Source organism: Anomaloglossus baeobatrachus, chromosome 4 (assembly GCF_048569485.1).
Source record: "Anomaloglossus baeobatrachus isolate aAnoBae1 chromosome 4, aAnoBae1.hap1, whole genome shotgun sequence".
Classification (NCBI taxonomy): domain Eukaryota; kingdom Metazoa; phylum Chordata; class Amphibia; order Anura; family Aromobatidae; genus Anomaloglossus; species Anomaloglossus baeobatrachus.
Window position 1 is genome coordinate 246,495,777 of NC_134356.1, and position 18,089 is coordinate 246,513,865.

General features: G+C 40.8%; 1 protein-coding gene across 2 annotated transcripts in view; it reads left to right on the top strand.

Annotated features, from left to right (window-relative positions):
* Positions 1–18,089, top strand: part of TMTC2 (transmembrane O-mannosyltransferase targeting cadherins 2) — a 414,704-nt gene that overhangs the window by 124,941 nt on the left and 271,674 nt on the right. For both annotated transcript variants that reach the window (XM_075344778.1, XM_075344777.1), the window contains exon 2: positions 295–865. In XM_075344778.1, the coding sequence (XP_075200893.1) occupies positions 295–865 (571 nt within the window). The remainder of the gene's footprint in view (positions 1–294; positions 866–18,089) is intronic.

The window sequence follows — 18,089 nt, forward strand, 5'->3', positions numbered from 1 at the left end:
CACGTTTGTGGACTCAGGGATTGCACTATAGTAATATTATCTGCTCTGCTGGTCTTGTCAGTGTTTGGACTTTCCTTAGCTGCAGTGACTGGTGATAACATAGTTGGAGTATGACTACAAAGGGCAGCGGTCATATGCGGCAATATCAAAGTGTTAACGTTGGTTTAATGGGGGAGATTAGCATGTTCATATAAATATTACATTCACTGCTTTATGCCCATGTAATAATGCAAATTGATAGAACTTGTTTGTTTACATATGCTAATTCTCTCCAAATTTCTTTTCTTATTTTAGCCGAGCTATCAAAACAAATCAGGATCTGCTTCCCGAAACTCCATGGACCCAAATATTCTTCAATGATTTTTGGGGGACCTTACTCACTCACAGTGGCAGCCATAAATCCTACCGTCCGCTATGCACTCTTTCCTTCCGCCTTAACTACGTCTTTGGAGGTCTAGAACCCTGGAGCTATCACCTTGTGAATATCCTGTTGCATTCAGCCGTCACAGGCCTGTTCACACACCTTTGTAAAGCCCTCTTTGGCAGTGGATGCTGGACGCTTTTAGCTGGACTTTTATTTGCTGCTCATCCGATCCATACGGAAGCTGTTGCTGGAATAGTTGGACGAGCAGATGTCGGAGCTGGACTCTTCTTTCTACTTTCATTACTTTGCTACGTAAAGCACTGTAGTACCCGGAGCTGTTCTGTTAGTAGCTGGTGCTGGATCCTATTTAGTGGATTGTGTGCAGCTTGCAGCATGCTATGGAAAGAGCAAGGGGTCACTGTTCTGGCAGTGTCTGCTGTTTATGATGTTTTTGTGTTTCACAAATTAAAAATAAGTGAGATCATTTCTGCTGTCATAAAGGTAAGTGAGCCTAAAGGTGACTTTCAACCGATATTGATGTATAATGTAGTCATCACGAATAAATGGGGAAAAGAATCATGGCCAAGCCAAGGGTCCAAAATTGAAATCTTCAAATTATCTTTTTTTTTCTTTCGCCTTTTTCTATTTGATTCACTGTTTTTACACTTTTCATCCCATGGGATATGGCATTTATTCCACCATCTGTGTCAGAATATCATTGTTTAGTCATTAATTGAGAAGTATTCATGCCAAAAAACATGAAAAAATGCAGATATGAATAGCGTTCTCAGGCCCCAATTCATCAAAGCAATTTTCAAAGAATTAAGGCATAAAATGTTTAGAAAAGTTCCATCATTTTTCCTCAACTCATAGTTGCGCTAAAATTTTGTGACCTTTGCATTTTCAGTCTAGTTTCTTCCAGCCAAAATGGGTAGCGCTGTGGCAGGACGGGAGTGCGGCGGGGGCATAACACCACAGCTCTTCTAATTCATGATGAGTTGTGGCATTCCTTATGCCAGAAATCTACACACCACTCGTCAGATGCTCCTGACTCATGATCAGGGGGGCACCTGTTCATGAATTAAGAGTGGCTGACTCCACCACACTCCCTCAGCAAGACTGGCGATATAATTGTCAGTCTTGATGAATCGGGGCCATAGTGTTTAGCGGGATTTATCCCTCTCACACTCACTTGGCTTGTGTTGCTATAAATTTGGCCTGTGTGTAGTGTCATAATTTTTCACTTGTCTGTTTTTTATTCCACCGTAAAGAAAAATACTTTGTGTTTTTTTGTGGCATTTATTTTAAATGCCTTTTTTACATTATTATTCTTGTGATTCTAAGCACGTCTATGAATTACATACATTGTAATTTTAAGGCCATGTGCACACATTCAGTATTTAGTAAGTTTTTTTACCTCAATATTTGTAAGGCCACAGGCACATAGTCAGTATTTGGTGAGTTTTTTACCTCAGTATTTTTAAGGCCATGTGCACATATTGAGTATTTGGTGAAGTATTACCTCAGTATCTGTAAGGCCACGTACACATATTGAGTATTATGTGAGTTTTTACCTCAGTATCTGTAAGGCCATGTGCACACTTTGAGCATTTTGTGAGTTTTTACCTCAGTATTTGTAAAGTGAATAATACAGAAATGGTGCCGGTGTTTTTATTACACTTTTTCTCTGAGTGTTCTTTTACCCCTGACTGAAATGTAAACCTGCTGTGTTTATGAAAGTAGCAGCATGTCGGTTCTTTCAGTGTTTTTGCTGATTTTTTTTCACCATTGAAAGCAATGAGAGTGCATTACTTTTTTGCTGCGTTTGTGGTGAATGAAACTAACTTTATTTAAACATGCACAGTAGACAAATGCCGCAGTAAGAAAACACAACTTGTGAACATAGTCAAAGGCTGAGAAAACTATGTCCATGTAGCCAAAGGCTATATGCCCACAGGGGAAAGTGTCCTGCGGTTATATCCCCAGGACATTCCGCAGGATCTCCCAGAAAACCGCAGCACAACTTTGTCTGTTTCCATGCTGCGGTTTATTTGCAGAATGTTCTGCAGATATGGTGCGGGCATTCTCCATTGAGGATACAGTACCATGGCTTCGGCACTGCATTGTCAATGCAGAACAAGTGCTGAGTGATCGGGGCGTTCATACCTCCATCACGCAGCACTTCTCTCCGTTTCTGGTTGTGTTTACACTGTGAAGGAGAAGGTGGGCGGGCCTGAACCAGCTCCAGCTGTCACATGACCGGAGCTCGTGCAGGCCCTTCCCACCTCCTCCTTCCTACTCCTGTGCACCGAGGGAAAATGACCGGGTGTCTGCTATCAAGGCAGGTAAGTATGGGCCAAAGCAGGGGATTTCCGCAGGTAATGCCGCAGGAATAATTGACATGCAGTTATGTGCGGCTGCGGGATATCCGCAGTATATTCCGCAACCGCACATTCCGCAACGTGGACACTGCACTCCCCATGTCGCATAGGATAACATGGGGAGTGTATAAGTGTCTGCACATTATGAAACCTGCGGATTTATCTGGAAAATCCAGATAAATGCGCAGGTTTTCTGCGGCAAAATCCACAGAAGCAAGCTCCCGTGGGCACAGGGCCTTAAAATAAATTACAAGAGTTTACAAGACTAATTTTTTGAAGTGATAAGGCTTGCAGAGCTATAAAAGTCTATCAATAAAAATCGGGCAGCAGTGGTGACTAACCTTTCGTTTGTTAGTTTTTACACTTTGCAAATCATTTATCACTTAAAAAAAAATAAGCTTGGAAAGCTCTTTTAATGTTTTGTAAGCACCCTCCTAATGTGTACTAATAATATTAATAGCATGGATGTATTTTACACATTAATCAGTTGAATTAGTGCAATGCACCTTACTAGTATAGGAGCTGATGGAGAGGGTTATTGTACACTAATCCTCCGAATGGTCAAAAGGGGGGACATACTGTATGCAATCTCTAGAAATGCAATAATAAATACATCTACACACAATCCTTGAAAGAGTGGAATCCAAAAAACCAGACCAACTGATAGAGTGCATGTATAAACTAGTAAAATAATACTTAGTCTGTACGGTCCATTCAGACATATCTGAAATTTATAATTGTACAGTTTGGAATTTTTAGTGCAGTGCACATCTTATAATACATGCCATTTTGACTGATTCAGTCATGGGTATGGGATTGAAAAGGACCAGGTAAGTGCTGCTAAAACAGTTCTACTTTTTCATATGAGAGGGCGTATGGCCCATTTTAAATACAAAATATTTTAAAGTACGACTGCCCCAAAGAGATTTGCTGTGACGTGGCAGGGTAGCTCAAGAAATTGCAATTTTTTTGGCAACAATCTCAAATTTATAATAGCACAGTTTGGAATTTTTAGTGCAGTGCACATCTTATAATACAGTCATGGCCAAAAGTTTTGAGAATGCTACAAATATTAATTTTTACAAAGTCTACTGCTTAAGTTTTTCTAATGACAATTTGCATATACTTCAGAATGTCATAAAGAGTGATCAGCTTAACAGCAATTACTTGCAAAGTCAATATTGGCTAAAAAAATGAACTTCAACCCCCAAAACACATTTCAACATCATTGCATTCCTGCCTTAAAAGGAGCAGCTAACATTGTTTTAGTGATTGTTCCATTAACACAGGTGTGGGTGTTGATGAGGACAGGGTTGGCGATCAATCAGTCATGATTAAGTAAGAATGACACCACTGGACACTTTAAAAGGAGGCTGGTGCTTGGTATCATTGTTTCTCTTCAGTTAACCATGGTTATCTCTAAAGAAACATGTGCAGCCATCATTGCTCTGCACAAAAATGGCCTAACAGGGAAGAGTATCACAGCTACAAAGATTGCACCTCAGTCAACAATCTATCGCATCATCAAGAACTTCAAGGAAAGAGCTTCCATTGTTGCCAAAAAGGCTCCAGGGCGCCCAAGAAGGACCAGCAAACGCCAGGACCGTATCTTAAAACTGTTTCAGCTGCGGGATCGGACTACCAGCAGTGCCGAGCTAGCTCAGCAATGGCAGCAGGCTGGTGTGAGTGCTTCTGCACGCACTGTGAGGCGGAGACTGCTTGAGCAAGGCCTGGTTTCAAGGAGGGCAGCAAAGAAGCCACTTCTCTCCAGAAAAAACATCAGGGACCGACTGATATTCTGCTAAAGGTACAGGGAGTGGACTGCTGAGGACTGGGGTAAAGTCATTTTCTCAGATGAATCCCTTTTCGATTGTTTGGGACATCTGGAAAACAGCTTATTAGGAGAAGAAGAGGTGAGCGCTACCACCAGTCTTGTCTCATGCCAACTGTTAAGCATCCTGAAATGATTCATGTGTGGGATTGCTTCTTAGCCAAGGGAATCGGCTCACTCAGTCTTGCCTAAAAACACAGCCATGAATAAAGAATGGCACCAGAATGTCCTCCAAGAGCAACTTCTCCCAACTGTCCAAGAGCAGTTTGGCACCCAACAATGCCTTTTCCGGCATGATGGAGCACCTTGCCATAAAGCAAAGGTGATCACTAAATGGCTCATGGAACAAAACATAGAGATTTTGGGTCCATGGCCTGGAAACTCCCCAGATCTTAATCCCATTGAGAACTTGTGGGCAATCATCAAGAGACGGGTGGACAAACAAAAACCAACAAATTCTGGCAAAATGCAAGCATTGCTTATGCAAGAATGGACAGCTATGAGTCAGGATTTGGTCCAGAAGTTGATTGAGAGCATGCCAGGGAGAATTGCAGAGGTCCTGAAGAAGAATGGTCAACACTGCAAATATTGACTTGCTGCATTAACTCATTCTAACTGTCAATATAACCTTTTGGTACTCATAATATGATTGCAATTATATTTCTGTATGTGATGTAAACATCAGACAAACACAATTAAAAACCAGAGGGCAACAGATCATGTGAAAATATAATTTTGGTGTCATTCTCAAAACGTTTGGCCATGACTGTACATGCCATTTTGAGTTTAGCTGGCTTTCTTGTTTTTTGTTTCTTTTGTTCCAATTAGAAATATGCACAGAAACGTGCTGACAATGTCAGTAAAATGAGAAGGCAGAGACATGGAAGGGAAATGGTAAGGCAAATCCAACTCGTATTGCCTCTCTAAGGCAGATTCATCAGGGAGAGGTGTTTGCATGGACCTGTCCAAAGGGTCCTATAAATATAAAAATGATTAGTATAATAACCCACAAGTGTATTCGTCAAGGCAGGTGTGTAGTGTAATCCCTATGGCGCCAGGGAGATGCTGTGTATGACCGGAAGTAATACAAGTGACTGTGCATATAGATGCAGAGATCGCGATACCACAAAGCTAAAAAATGGTTAACGGGTCTAGATAATGCAGCAAGATTGGATAAGACAGCGCATGCGCAAATGCATATATAGGATCTCCCCCCTAGTCGGTCAAAGTGAGAGCGTGTTATGGCATAGGAATGTCATTCAGGGCAAGTCACAGTCCTTCATTAGGTGTCAGACCATGCCTGCCCCAGCAATGAACAACTTATGAAAAGAAACATACAATATAGGCTTAATGTGCACACATGAATGTACTGAAAAAGTGGTTTAAACCCAATGTGATTATCAGAAATAGTTAAATAAACAGATATGTAAAAGGTTTTAATTAATATAAACAAAAGTATCCCCAAATTAATCACAAGGTACCAAGCCAATCAAGGGCGCGCAGCATGATTAAAAAGACTGACGAATTAACAAGATAATATAACAGCACAAAAAATGGTTATGCGATTTTTCAATATAAATCTCACCAGTTGCAAATGCAGTGATCCCTGGAGAATACGAGGTCTTTTAAATCATGCTGCGCGCCCTTGATCGGCTTGATATCTTGTGATTAAGTTGGGGATATTTTTGTTTATATTAATTAAACCTTTTACATACCTGTTTATTTAACTATTTCTGATAATCACATTGGGTTTACATCACTTTCTCTGTACATTCATGTGTGTGTATTAATGTATGCCTACATTGTATGTTTCTTCTCATAGGTTGTGCATTGATGGGGAAGGCACAGTCTGACACCTAATTAAGGACCGTGACTTGTCCTAGATGACATTCCTATGCCATGACGTGCCCTCACCTTGACCGACTAGGGGTCGTTCCTATATATGCATTTGCGCATGCGCTGTATTCTCCAGTCTTGCTGCATTATCCAGTCCCATTAACCGTTCTTAGCTTTGTAGTATCGCGACCTCTGCATCTACATATGCAGTCACTTGTGTTACTTCTAGTCATGCGCAGCATCTCACAGGCGCCATGGGGATTACAGTACACACCTGCCCTGACTACTACACCGGTGGGTTATTATACTAATTATTATTGTATTTATAGGACTCTTTGGGTCAGAACATGCACATGCCTCTCCTTAATGAAGCGAACTGAGAGACGGCGATACGAGTGGGGCTTACCTTACCATTTTCCCATTTATGTCTCTGCCTCTTCCTTAGGCTGACATTAGTAGCGCGCTTCTGGGTATATTTCTGACTTGGGACCGTACGGACTGAGTATTATTTTACTGATTTATGCATGCACTCGATCAGTTGGTCAGGTATTTTGGATTCCACTCTTTCAAGGATTGTGTGTGGCTATATTATTGATTTCCAGTTACAGCATAGGTCCCCCCTTTGTTCATTGGATTAGGGTACTTTAACCCTCTCCATCAGCTTGACAATGTTGGAGGTCAGTATATATGGCCACTTGGTTTGAGATTGTTTCTATTTATGGTACAGGCTGATATAAAAGCATTTAAAATATTAAAAACAACAAATACGCCAACAATGTTATGTGTGGTTTTCATCAATAAGGTATTATTAATGTGCTCACGTTCATGCTTAAATCTTCTTTTTCATGCAATACACAAAAGATAGCTGTTTAGTTTTTAACATAGTTGAATATGCATGTAATTTCAATAGATGGCGGTATATAGGTAGTTGCATCACCTCTGGTGTAGGTCATCTTTTAGGGTAGAATGTTAATGGACATGTTCAAATTTATCCCGTGTTGTTTGTTTCTAGTTATACATCATACACATCTATCTTCATACACATCAGGTTGTTGGCAGATCCTGAAATTGGCAGCATATGCCTGCATATACCTAGTAAATGTTGTCAGGAATAATTTTACACTAGCTTTACAGAGATGACAGCTGGTCTGAACTCCACCAGTGTGTATTTGGATCATCACTCAAGGCAATATTCCAAGGTTGACTTTGATAGTAGGAGTTGAGTAGTCGGGATCTTTAAAAGATTATAGGGAAATTCCAACAGTGGTTCACCCCGAATAACAGGGAAATCTGCAGTTGAGCAAAGGTTAGGCTGGATATTAGAATCTACTTCAATATTTTTTTTTCTTATATTAATATTAAGTAAGCTACTTTAAAATCTATATATTTGCACATCACAATTTTGTAACTAGCTTCCCAAGTTTTCCTTTTCAGTAGTGTCTATGAAATGGCAATCTATTATCCACCTCGATCCTCCATGGCACTAAGTTGCACCCTGCTATCTTTCTCAATAGCCTCTTTAAATCTGCTGGTTGGCGAAATAATGTTTCCCACATGAAAGATGGTCTTATCGAAACAATCTTCTTCCACATTTGCATATATTTATAACTGTTGCTTATGGAGTTTTTGTTAAGTATCTATAAAGCGTCTTTCATTTTAGGCTAAATATCACTCATCCCCCGTTTGCCTCCTTATTACTGATGACAATTGCAATCGCCTTTGTTTGGGTTTTGTAAGGCTTTAGAAATTTCTTGCAAATCCTTGTTTTGCTCAATGGGTTAATTATCTCCTTAATTCTCTTCTGGCCTTGATTCTCCTCTCTCCTGGCTGCATCTTGTAGTAATCCCCCCTTTCCTACCCGCCGTTATCTTGGATCATTCCCAATGTTTTCCGCACCATGCCCAAAGCCAAAATACAATGCTAACATCTGGCTAAACATTTAGTGTGTTTGTTTTCTTTATTGATTCACTTTAATAGTCACAGCAAAGGACACGGGACAAAATATGGATCTAATGTTCCCAACTTAGCTATCACGCTGTTATATCAGACATGTAATATTTTCCACTGTGAAAGATGAGGTATGCATGGAGTCCGAGATGCATGATTTTATTTGTCTTCCCTACATTTGTGTGGATGAGGTCACATAACTAAGAATTTCCAATGTTCTCTTGTTTAACCAGAAGCTAATGCACAAACAGGTGAATAATATGGTGTCTAACTACAATGCAAGCATTATTATTACTATTGGAACAGGAGTACAGGAAATAGATGAGGAATGACAGCTCCTCCTGTGCATTAATGACTTGGTGTCATCAGTCTCTGAGTATCAGGTGGTAAAGGGTTGACGTGCCCTTGTCGTATCCAATGCGCAGTTTTACCCAGATGGTTATTGTGTGCTCAGTTGGTTTGATTATTTCTGTCAGCTCTTTCGAAAAGCCATATGTTACCCTGCAACTAAGTGCATGTGATTGTGTGTGCATATATATAATATAATATTACTCACAAAAGGGATACTTTATTTTCAGGTGAAATTTATGAAAAATGTAAAAAGGTCACACTACAGTGATATTTTATCATGAAAGTAGGGCATTTGAGTAGAGGCATGCAATGGTGAGTTCTATATGTCAAACAATTTCTTGAAACAAAAGCCAACAACAGTGGTGGGTAACTATACCTCCCCAAAACATGTCAATGTCTCAACTTGTCATGTGACCTTGAGCATCAATTACAGCTTGACTATGACTTCTCGTGCTGTTCACAAATCAAGTTATTGTCTGCTGAGGCATGGCAAACACTGTTTTTGAAGGGCGGCCCTCAGGTCATTGAGGTGTTCTCTGGGATTGAGGTCTGGAGTATGTGCAGGCCACTCCATTTGAGGTTACCCCAGTCTCCAGCAGCCGTTCCCAATGATGCAACCTCGATAACTTGGAGCATTCTCGTTCATGAAGATGAAATTAAGCCTGTGTTTATGCAGAAGCACAATGAATAGATTAATGATGTATTCAAGCAATAGGAGCTTGGTACTGTACCATTCCCAGAGTGTAGGGCAGTTCTGTATTGACTAGATACATCGGCCCTTACTAACTCCACTACCTCCAAAAGCTTGTCTGGTGATAACAGTGGCTGAGGCATAGCGCCCTCTTTGATGTCTCTTACATCATTGGTGGTTATCATATCTGCTCAATGTGAATAGCTTTTCAGCGGTGAACAGCACTGAGGTCCACAGGTCACTCGTCCAGCGTAGATGATGTCTTTGTCTGGTGGTGTAGTCCGGTACCCTTGCAGGTCATCTAGCACGCAGATCACGCTGATGTAAACTTTCGAATGGTTTGATGTAACACATGGTGTTTCTCATTTCTCTTAAATGTGCCTTAAGTTGTGTGGCATTCATCATCTGATTCTGAAGGTCACTGTTGACAATGAAGCCACCATCTTTGAAGGATGTGGCCAAAGACTTCCACTTCTATGCTTTTCTGTGACTATTCCAGTCTTTGTATCTCCATTGTAACCTGCTGATGACATTATGTGTCACTCTAAGGTCAGTGGCAAGTTCTGTCTCAGATCGGCCTGCTTTAAGCCTCACAATAGCAAGGTACAGTTGATCAATTGTTGTTGTCTGGTTTCATGATGTTACAATTTGAACAGCATGATGAGGAGAACAGTTTAAATACCAGTTCTAAATGATACCCACAATTATTTGGTTGATGGATCAAAAAACTGTTGTGAATTTTGCCTTTAAACTCCTTGGTAGAGAACAGCAAGTTGTGCAAAATGTACTGAAACATTACGTAGTTGGATGAGTGCATTCAAAAGTTCACTTGAAAAGGTTAGAGTGCATTTTAGGATCATCCTGAAATTTTACCTGAAAGCCAAATATTTATTTATATACATACATAATATACACCTTCAAAGACTGGGTCTTAATATGTAATGTTGGGCATGTGGTAGTGGTATAATTACTTGTTTAGTAGTTTGAAGTAGGGGTAACTCTTGTGGCATTTTCCTGTAACCTTCGTTTGTCTGGATGAGTGTATGCTACACAGATTTCAGTGGATTGATATTTAGTATTTTTGAGATTGCTGTTTTCCAGGAATAAGATAGTCTTTCAACAGCATAGTAGGATATATTTCTTTACATATTATGCTACTATGCGGTCAAGGGTTAACTTTCAATTCCTGGATAATAGAGCACTGAAAAGAGCAGTCAACTACTCAGACAACACTTTCTCAATCAGCATGTTTGCCACTGTTAAAAAAAACAACACATGCTTCTACAGCTAGCACTGTTCCAGCGATGTCTACACTCTCTCCCGAGGCTCACATGACATTATTACATCACGCAAGCCCTGTGCCAAGTCAGTGCTGACTTTCCTCTCCCCGCCTTTAAAGGAATCAAACATCAAAAAGTCTGCTGGCCGCTCACTTCCTCTTGATGTTTCATACTGAGGAACATGCTGATTTAGTAGGTGTTGACCAAGTAGTGCATGACCCCTTTAAAAATCCTGTATCTCAATCTAATAGATCTTACATTGCATCTAGGTTAGAATATATACTATGTACGAATGTATAGAGGTTCCATAGTTCTGAGTCGTTAGTAACAAATTAATGTACATACATTTAGTCAAGTCAGTTGAGCATTGCTCAACTCTATAAGGGAAAAAAGATGGTCGTTAAGCAGTCTTCCTCCCATGTCAGCACAAATACAATGTTCTTTACCCATGAAACTATTCCAGGATTTCAGGACTGTATAAATGGTCACAAAGAATGTGCAGTTGCCAAAGTTTTGGAGTATTTGGCATTAGTCTTTTCTGTTGTTTTTACGTTTTAGATATGTTTGTTTTCTTTGGCTCATGCAGATAGCTGTGGTAGTTTTAGTAGTCTTGTTGAAACATGTCTCTTTAAATCTAGCATATATAGTGCACTGACATTTCAGTTTTAGATTAAAAAATTGGATTTGCCAGTGTCTGAGCCGGGAATGGCAGTCACTTATGTGATATGCACACATGACCGCCGTTATCGGTTCTGACACCGCAAATCCTTGTAGAGCACAGGGTGTGCACTTTGAGAATGAACAAATCTGCAGTCATATAGTGACACACAGAGTGACTTTTCATTCTAGAATGGACAACCACCCCTATAAATAACACCCCTTATACACCAGTGCTATTCAGTAAATGTTTTTTACCGGTAAATTGTCTCTGTTTTGGAGGTACATCTGTTGGACATCCCTTTTAACATAACTTTTGCTGTGCTTTGACTTCCAGGATAACCTCATAAGTCATGTGAATTGACTTTCTGTAAAATAACTGGGATAGTATTTCATGTTTTTATTAGGGGCATATTGTAACAAATGGTTTGAAAGCATGACTTTTTACGGAAGAATATAAATGAGATCGACAATATGGCTGCCTTTTCTGGGCTGTAAGGGTGAAGCCAGTGATTTATAATTAAGGAATGTGCAGCTGTCTAAAAGTTCTAATTTAACATAAAGAAATGCAGAGGCATGCACTTGTCACAGCATCCCTAAGGAGCAGATTAGGATTGATGGTGTTGTGTGAGCTAAGGCATGTTTTACTAATTTATTTGTAGTTCAGTGTAGAAAAGCTGTGCCCCAGGGAAAGTCTATGTACATGATGGGAGCATCAGAAAGCTTGACATGATGGCCCAGCTCTGGATCGGTGGTGTTAATTCGGCAGAGGCTTGTGAATGTTAGTGTAAATCATATGCTAATACATTTTTTGGATGCAAACTTGGGTGAGAGTTTTTGGTTTTCTGTTACTAACTGAATTTGACAATCCAAACCGCTTTGACTTTAGTTGTTCTGGACAGTCTGGTAATATAAGAGTTTGAGGTCAGATTTATAAAGTTCTTAACGTTTTAGCCGAAAACTAAAAGAAATATTACACTTATTTTTAGTTCAAATATTATTTTATGATCCCGCGGAAGTTGGACCTGGAGGACAGTTAAGGTTACTCTTACTGTTGTAGTGAATTCATTGCCTTAGAACAGAGGTCCCACACCATTGCCTCACAATCTGAAGCTGTCAGGACATTTTGGGTGTTGTAATTTTCTAACAACTGTAGAGCCACAGGTTATGGCAATGTAGAAACACATTGGAATCCATTGAATGTTTGTGGAGAAAGCAGCAGGGCATCTTGTCCAGATTTAAAGTCATACGGTTGTACAGATTCAGAAGGCAGGGACAATCGTCACCAACCGGTACATGGAGCACTGTGGGTAAGCTAGAATTTACTGCATACTGTGTATAATTTGCTGCTTTACCTCTTCCCAAGGATATAGGAGATGCACTGAGCTTTTATGAGCATATTGGATTACTTTTATTGGGTAGTAGCATACATAGATATAGTGAATACGTTACTGTTTGGCTCTGTGTGACCGTAGCTTACTAGCACCTATTATATACAGGTGCATCTCAATAAATTAGAATATCATCAAAAAGTTAATTTATTTCAGTAATTCAATACAAAAAGGGAAACACATATATTATATAGAGTCATTACACACAGAGTGATCTATTTCAAGTGTTTATTTCTGTTAATGTTGATGATTATGGCTTACAGCCAATGAAAACCCAAAAGTCATTATCTCAGAAAATTAGAATATTATATAAGACCAGCTGAAAAAAATATTTTTTATTCAGAAATGTTGGCCTACTGAAAAGCCTGTATAGTAAATTCCCTCAATACTTGGTCGGGGCTCCTTTTGCATGAATTACTACATCAATGCGGCGTGGCATGGAGGCGATCAGCCTGTGGCACTGCTGAGGGGTTCTGGACTCCCAGGTTGCTTTGATAGCAGCCTTCAGCTCATCTCCATTGTTGGTTTGGTGTCTCTCATCTTCCGCTTGACAATACCTCAGAGATTCTTAATGGGGTTTAGGTCAGGCGAGTTTGTTCGTCAATCAAGCACAGTGATACTGTGGTTTTTAAACCAGGTATTGGTACTTTTGTTAGTATGGACAGGTGTCAAGTCCTGCTGGAAAATGAAATTTCCATCTCCAAAAAGCTTGGGAAGCATGAAGTGCTCTAAAATGTCCTGGTATACAGCTGCACTGACTTTGTCCTTGATAAAAGACCCTGGACCTACACCAGCAGATGACATGGCTCCCCAAACCATCACTGATTGTGGTAACTTCACACTAGACCTCAAGCAGCTTGGATTGTGGCCTCTCCACTCTTCCTCCAGACTCTGAGACCTTTATTTCCAAATGAAATGCAAAATTTACTTTCATCTGAAAACAACACCTTGGACCACTGAGCAACAGTCTAGTTCTTTTTCTCCTTGGCCCAGGTAAGATGCTTCTGGCGTTGTCTGTTGGGCATCAGTGGCTTGACACAACAAATGCAACAGTTTTAGCCCTTGTCCTGGATACGTCTGTGTGTAGTGACTCCAGCAGAGGTCCACTCCTTGTGAATCTCCTCCAAATTTTTGAATGGCCTTTTCTTATCAATTCTATCAAGGCTGTTGTGTATCTTTTTGTATCACACTTTTTCCTTCGATTCAACTCTCCATTAATATGCTTGGATACAGCACTCTGTGAACGGCCAGCTTCTTTAACAATGATGTTTTGTGGCTTACCCTTTCTGTGGAGTGTGTCAATGACTGCCTTCTGGACATCTGTCAAGTCAGCAGTCTTCCCCATGATTGTTTAGCCTACAGAACCAGACTAAGGGACCATTTTAGACGCTTAGGAAGAATTTGCAGGTGTTTTGTGGTAATGGTTCTAATTTTCTGAGATAATGACTTTTGGGTTTTCATTGGCTGTAAGCCATAATCCTTAACATTAACAGAAATAAACACTTGAAATAGCTCTCTAGTTGTAATGACTCTATATAATATATGCGTTTCCCTTTTTGCATTGAATTACTGAAATTAACTTTTTGATATTCAAATTTATTGAGATGCACCTATATATATGTGTACCTGTGTCGTGTCATTCATCTGTTGTGTACCACACCTATACCTCTGTGTATTTATAGTTCACTTTTTTTAGCGTTTTTGTTTTCTTTAAATTGTTTAATAAAGTAATACTTTTTATACATCATATGGTGTTTGAACTTTTTTTCTTTATTGGATCTATAATTGTTTTAGTTCTCCACTAGTGATTATACCCCTCTGGTGGATGTTATTGATAACGCAGTTTTAAATTTAGTTGATCGGCAAAATCAAAGCCATCAAAGATATTGGATCAGTGTCATCAAGGATCGGCACTGTTCACGTTGGTCTTGATGAGGAGTTGTGCTGATGCCAGACGCTTCTGGTTCATGAAAAGGCATATGCTTCTTCGTGGATCAGGAATGCCATGCAAGTGGCATACACCTCACCACAAACTCTACTTCAGTCCCTGATGGAGTATAATTTGGGGCACAGCGAACGCTTCTGCTCATCATGATTCTATCACGAGACACTATGCATCTGCCCTGCCCTAGCTCAGCACACTTTGTCAGAAATGGGCAAAAATGGTGTGAAAAGTCGAGCCCAAATTGTCATTTTTTTTAGTTATTTATACCAGAACATTGGCGTAAAAACTTTGATGAATCTGACACTTTGTGTCTACAGGCTCCTGAGATGTAATTCCAGTTATGATTAATGCAGTTTTTTTTCCTTCAGTCTTTTACTTTGGTCCTTAAGTAGGTCTGCAATAGATTCAGGTCCCTCCCACAACTAAACTAACACTTCTTAAGAAAAGGACTTAAAATTCCGGTATTGCTATACAAATTGTACGGTATTTTTTAAAAACGTGGTTGCAATGTGCTTATACTGTTCACATAAAAAATATCTGGCAAAGGAATGTTTTGGGCTCTGTTCCTTAAAGGATTATCATGTGTATTTTTCCCCAACTGCACTATATTGAGTCTACTATAAAGTGGATAAGTAGGTAATTAGTGGGGAGCAGAGTATATGTCTATGTATCTGCTGGAGAATGGCAGTCAGAAGGAAAGCCTAATGAATTCCTTTTCCCACTTTACTGAAAAGAACAGCGAAGATTAGGACACATTAGCCTGGCTTGTGATAGAAAAACAATCATCTCCTCGGTTCCTCTAAACTAATCTCCTACCAGTTGCAGCTAACTGCCAATTATTAGGTCTACTTTGTTAATTGTAAAATATGCTAATGTTGTAATTAATAGAATGCGCTAATCAGTAGTCTTGTGTGTTTACCGTAGTGTTAATTAACTCTGTTGACAATCTTTAAAACTATAAAATGAGACATCGTTGTTCTTTTCTATAATTAAAATCTTCCATTGTTCTACAGCTGGAAAGCCTGCGCATTGGTGCTACAGAACGTATAGGTACTTGGAGGCGACAATTTTATTTCATTGATAGGTATCTATCGGATATCTAAATACTTGTAGTGGGAAGATTACTATGCCGCACTATTGTTACATGGTGCTAGTTCACAATGGCTTTTATGTTCCATAAACTAAATTTATATAAAATAGGTACCATATTTTTCGTTTTATAGGACGCACCGGATTATAAGGCACACCCCAAATTTAGAGGTAAAAAAAAGATAAATAGGGTCCGTCTTATACTCCGGTGATGTCTTACTGGAGGGGGGCGGCAGCGGTGGTGGAGCGGGATCACAGGAGGCAGAGGCTGTGCTGCCAGTGGCGGTGGGTCAGTGGTGCCAGTGGAAGCTGCGGTGGTTGTGTGGTGGTGCAGGCCGGTGCAGTGAGTGTCCCAGTGTGTCCGTGGTCCAGGCCGCAAAAAAATGGCGATTGGAGCGGCACGTGCACAGATGGAGCTTTCATCCAAGAACTGCATCTGTGCTCGCGTTTACTCCCAGCATAATCATTTGAAGCTTGGGACAACAGACACCGCAGTCCGCACAGCCACCTGGCCGCACAGAGTGGCAGTCACCGGGCCGCCCGCCAAACCACACAGAGAGGCAGCCAGCCACCGGCACCGACAGGCACCCGGCTAGCCTCAGAGACAGCCCTCTGCCAGTTCACCTTCCGGTAAGCTATTTTCAGATTTTAAGACATCCCCCTTATTTTCCTCCCAAATTTTTGGGAGGAAAAGTGAGTCTTATAATCCAAAAAATACTGTAAACTACTGATAATGTTACTCTACATTCTGCCGGATCCTCGCTGCCTAATCTCTCTAGCTCAGATTCCTGTAATAGAAGAAGCTGTTGAAAAATAAAGCGCAATAGGGTCTTACCCTTGTATGTAGGGATATAGGATGGGGGAGCAATACTACTCACCAAATGTGTTTGTGAGAGTCACAACCACTGTAATCGCACGTAAAATTTGACCACGGCAGCAGCAACCCAAAGCGGCAGATAACAGAGAGAGGTAGAAACCGGGTTCTTCAAAGCCGCGCCAATGATCACCAGCCAAAGGATCAGATCAATGAAGCTTTATTGTTGCATCGGTCTACGCGTTTCAGGAGCCCTGCTCCCTTCCTTAGGACCATCAGATGCAAGCATACAACAAAGCTTTGATGTATGCTTGTATCTGATGGTCCCGAGGAAGGGAGCAGGGCTCCTGAAACGCGTAGACCGATGCAACAATAAAGCTTCATTGATCTGATCCTTTGGCTGGTGATCATTGGCGCGGCTTTGAAGAACTCGGTTTCTACCTCTCTCTGTTATCTAGCTCAGATTCCTTAAAGGGCACCTGTCACCAGAATTTTCGCTATTAAACTATAAGAATCCCCTTCTGCAGCTCCTGGGCTGCAGTCTAGAAAGGTTCATCTTGCTACTGGCCCTCCTTTCAGACCTAAATAACAACTTTATAAAATATTACCTTTTTCTATGGTAATGAGGTTTGTTGGCCACGGGGGCAGGCTGTATTTCGTCCGCTATTCCCCTTCCTGTCGCTGTTCACCATCCCCCAGTGTTCATTTACATACATGAGGCCGCGGCCCACATCTTCCGCAGTGCTCCGGAAACTCGTTCGTGCGCAGTGGCACTATCGCGGGACTGAGCGCTGTTTTCAAATCGCGAGCGCCGGTGATGTTATTGCGCAGGCTTGAGATTATGGGCGGAGCTGTGAATGTCATCACCAGAGTTATCCAAGTACTCGCCCATAATCTCGCGCCTGCACAATAACATTACCGGCGCTCGCGATTTGAAAACTGCGCTCAGTCCCGCGATAGTGCCACTGCGCATGCGTGCGTTTCTGGAGCACTGCGCGAGATCTGGGCGGCGGCCTCATCTATGTAAATGAACACTGGGGGATGGCGAATAGAGGCAGGAGGGGGAATAATGGACGAAATACAGCCCGCCCCTGTGGCCAGCAAACCTCATTACCATAGCAAAAGGTAATATTTTATAAAGTTGTTAAGTCTGAAAAGGGGGGCCAGTAGCAAGATGAACCTTTATAGAATGCAGCCCATGAGCTGCAGAAGGGGATTCTTTTTGTTTAATGGTGAAAATTCTGGTGACAGGTTCCCTTTTAAACGGAACTTGGCCTGAAAATGCTATGCAAACTGTGGGCATCATGATATAGACAAATTACTTTATGAATATAGATTAAAAACAGTCAAAATAAGAAAAGGTGTTGTGCACCGTGAAGCACACAGATACCCGTATTGTGGTAATTGATTGGCAGAGGTACAAAAACAGTGAGGGCATATGATTTTAGGCTAGTATGATCCACAGATAATAGGGGATGAAAACTAACTTACCGTAAACAGCTTCTTGCCTGA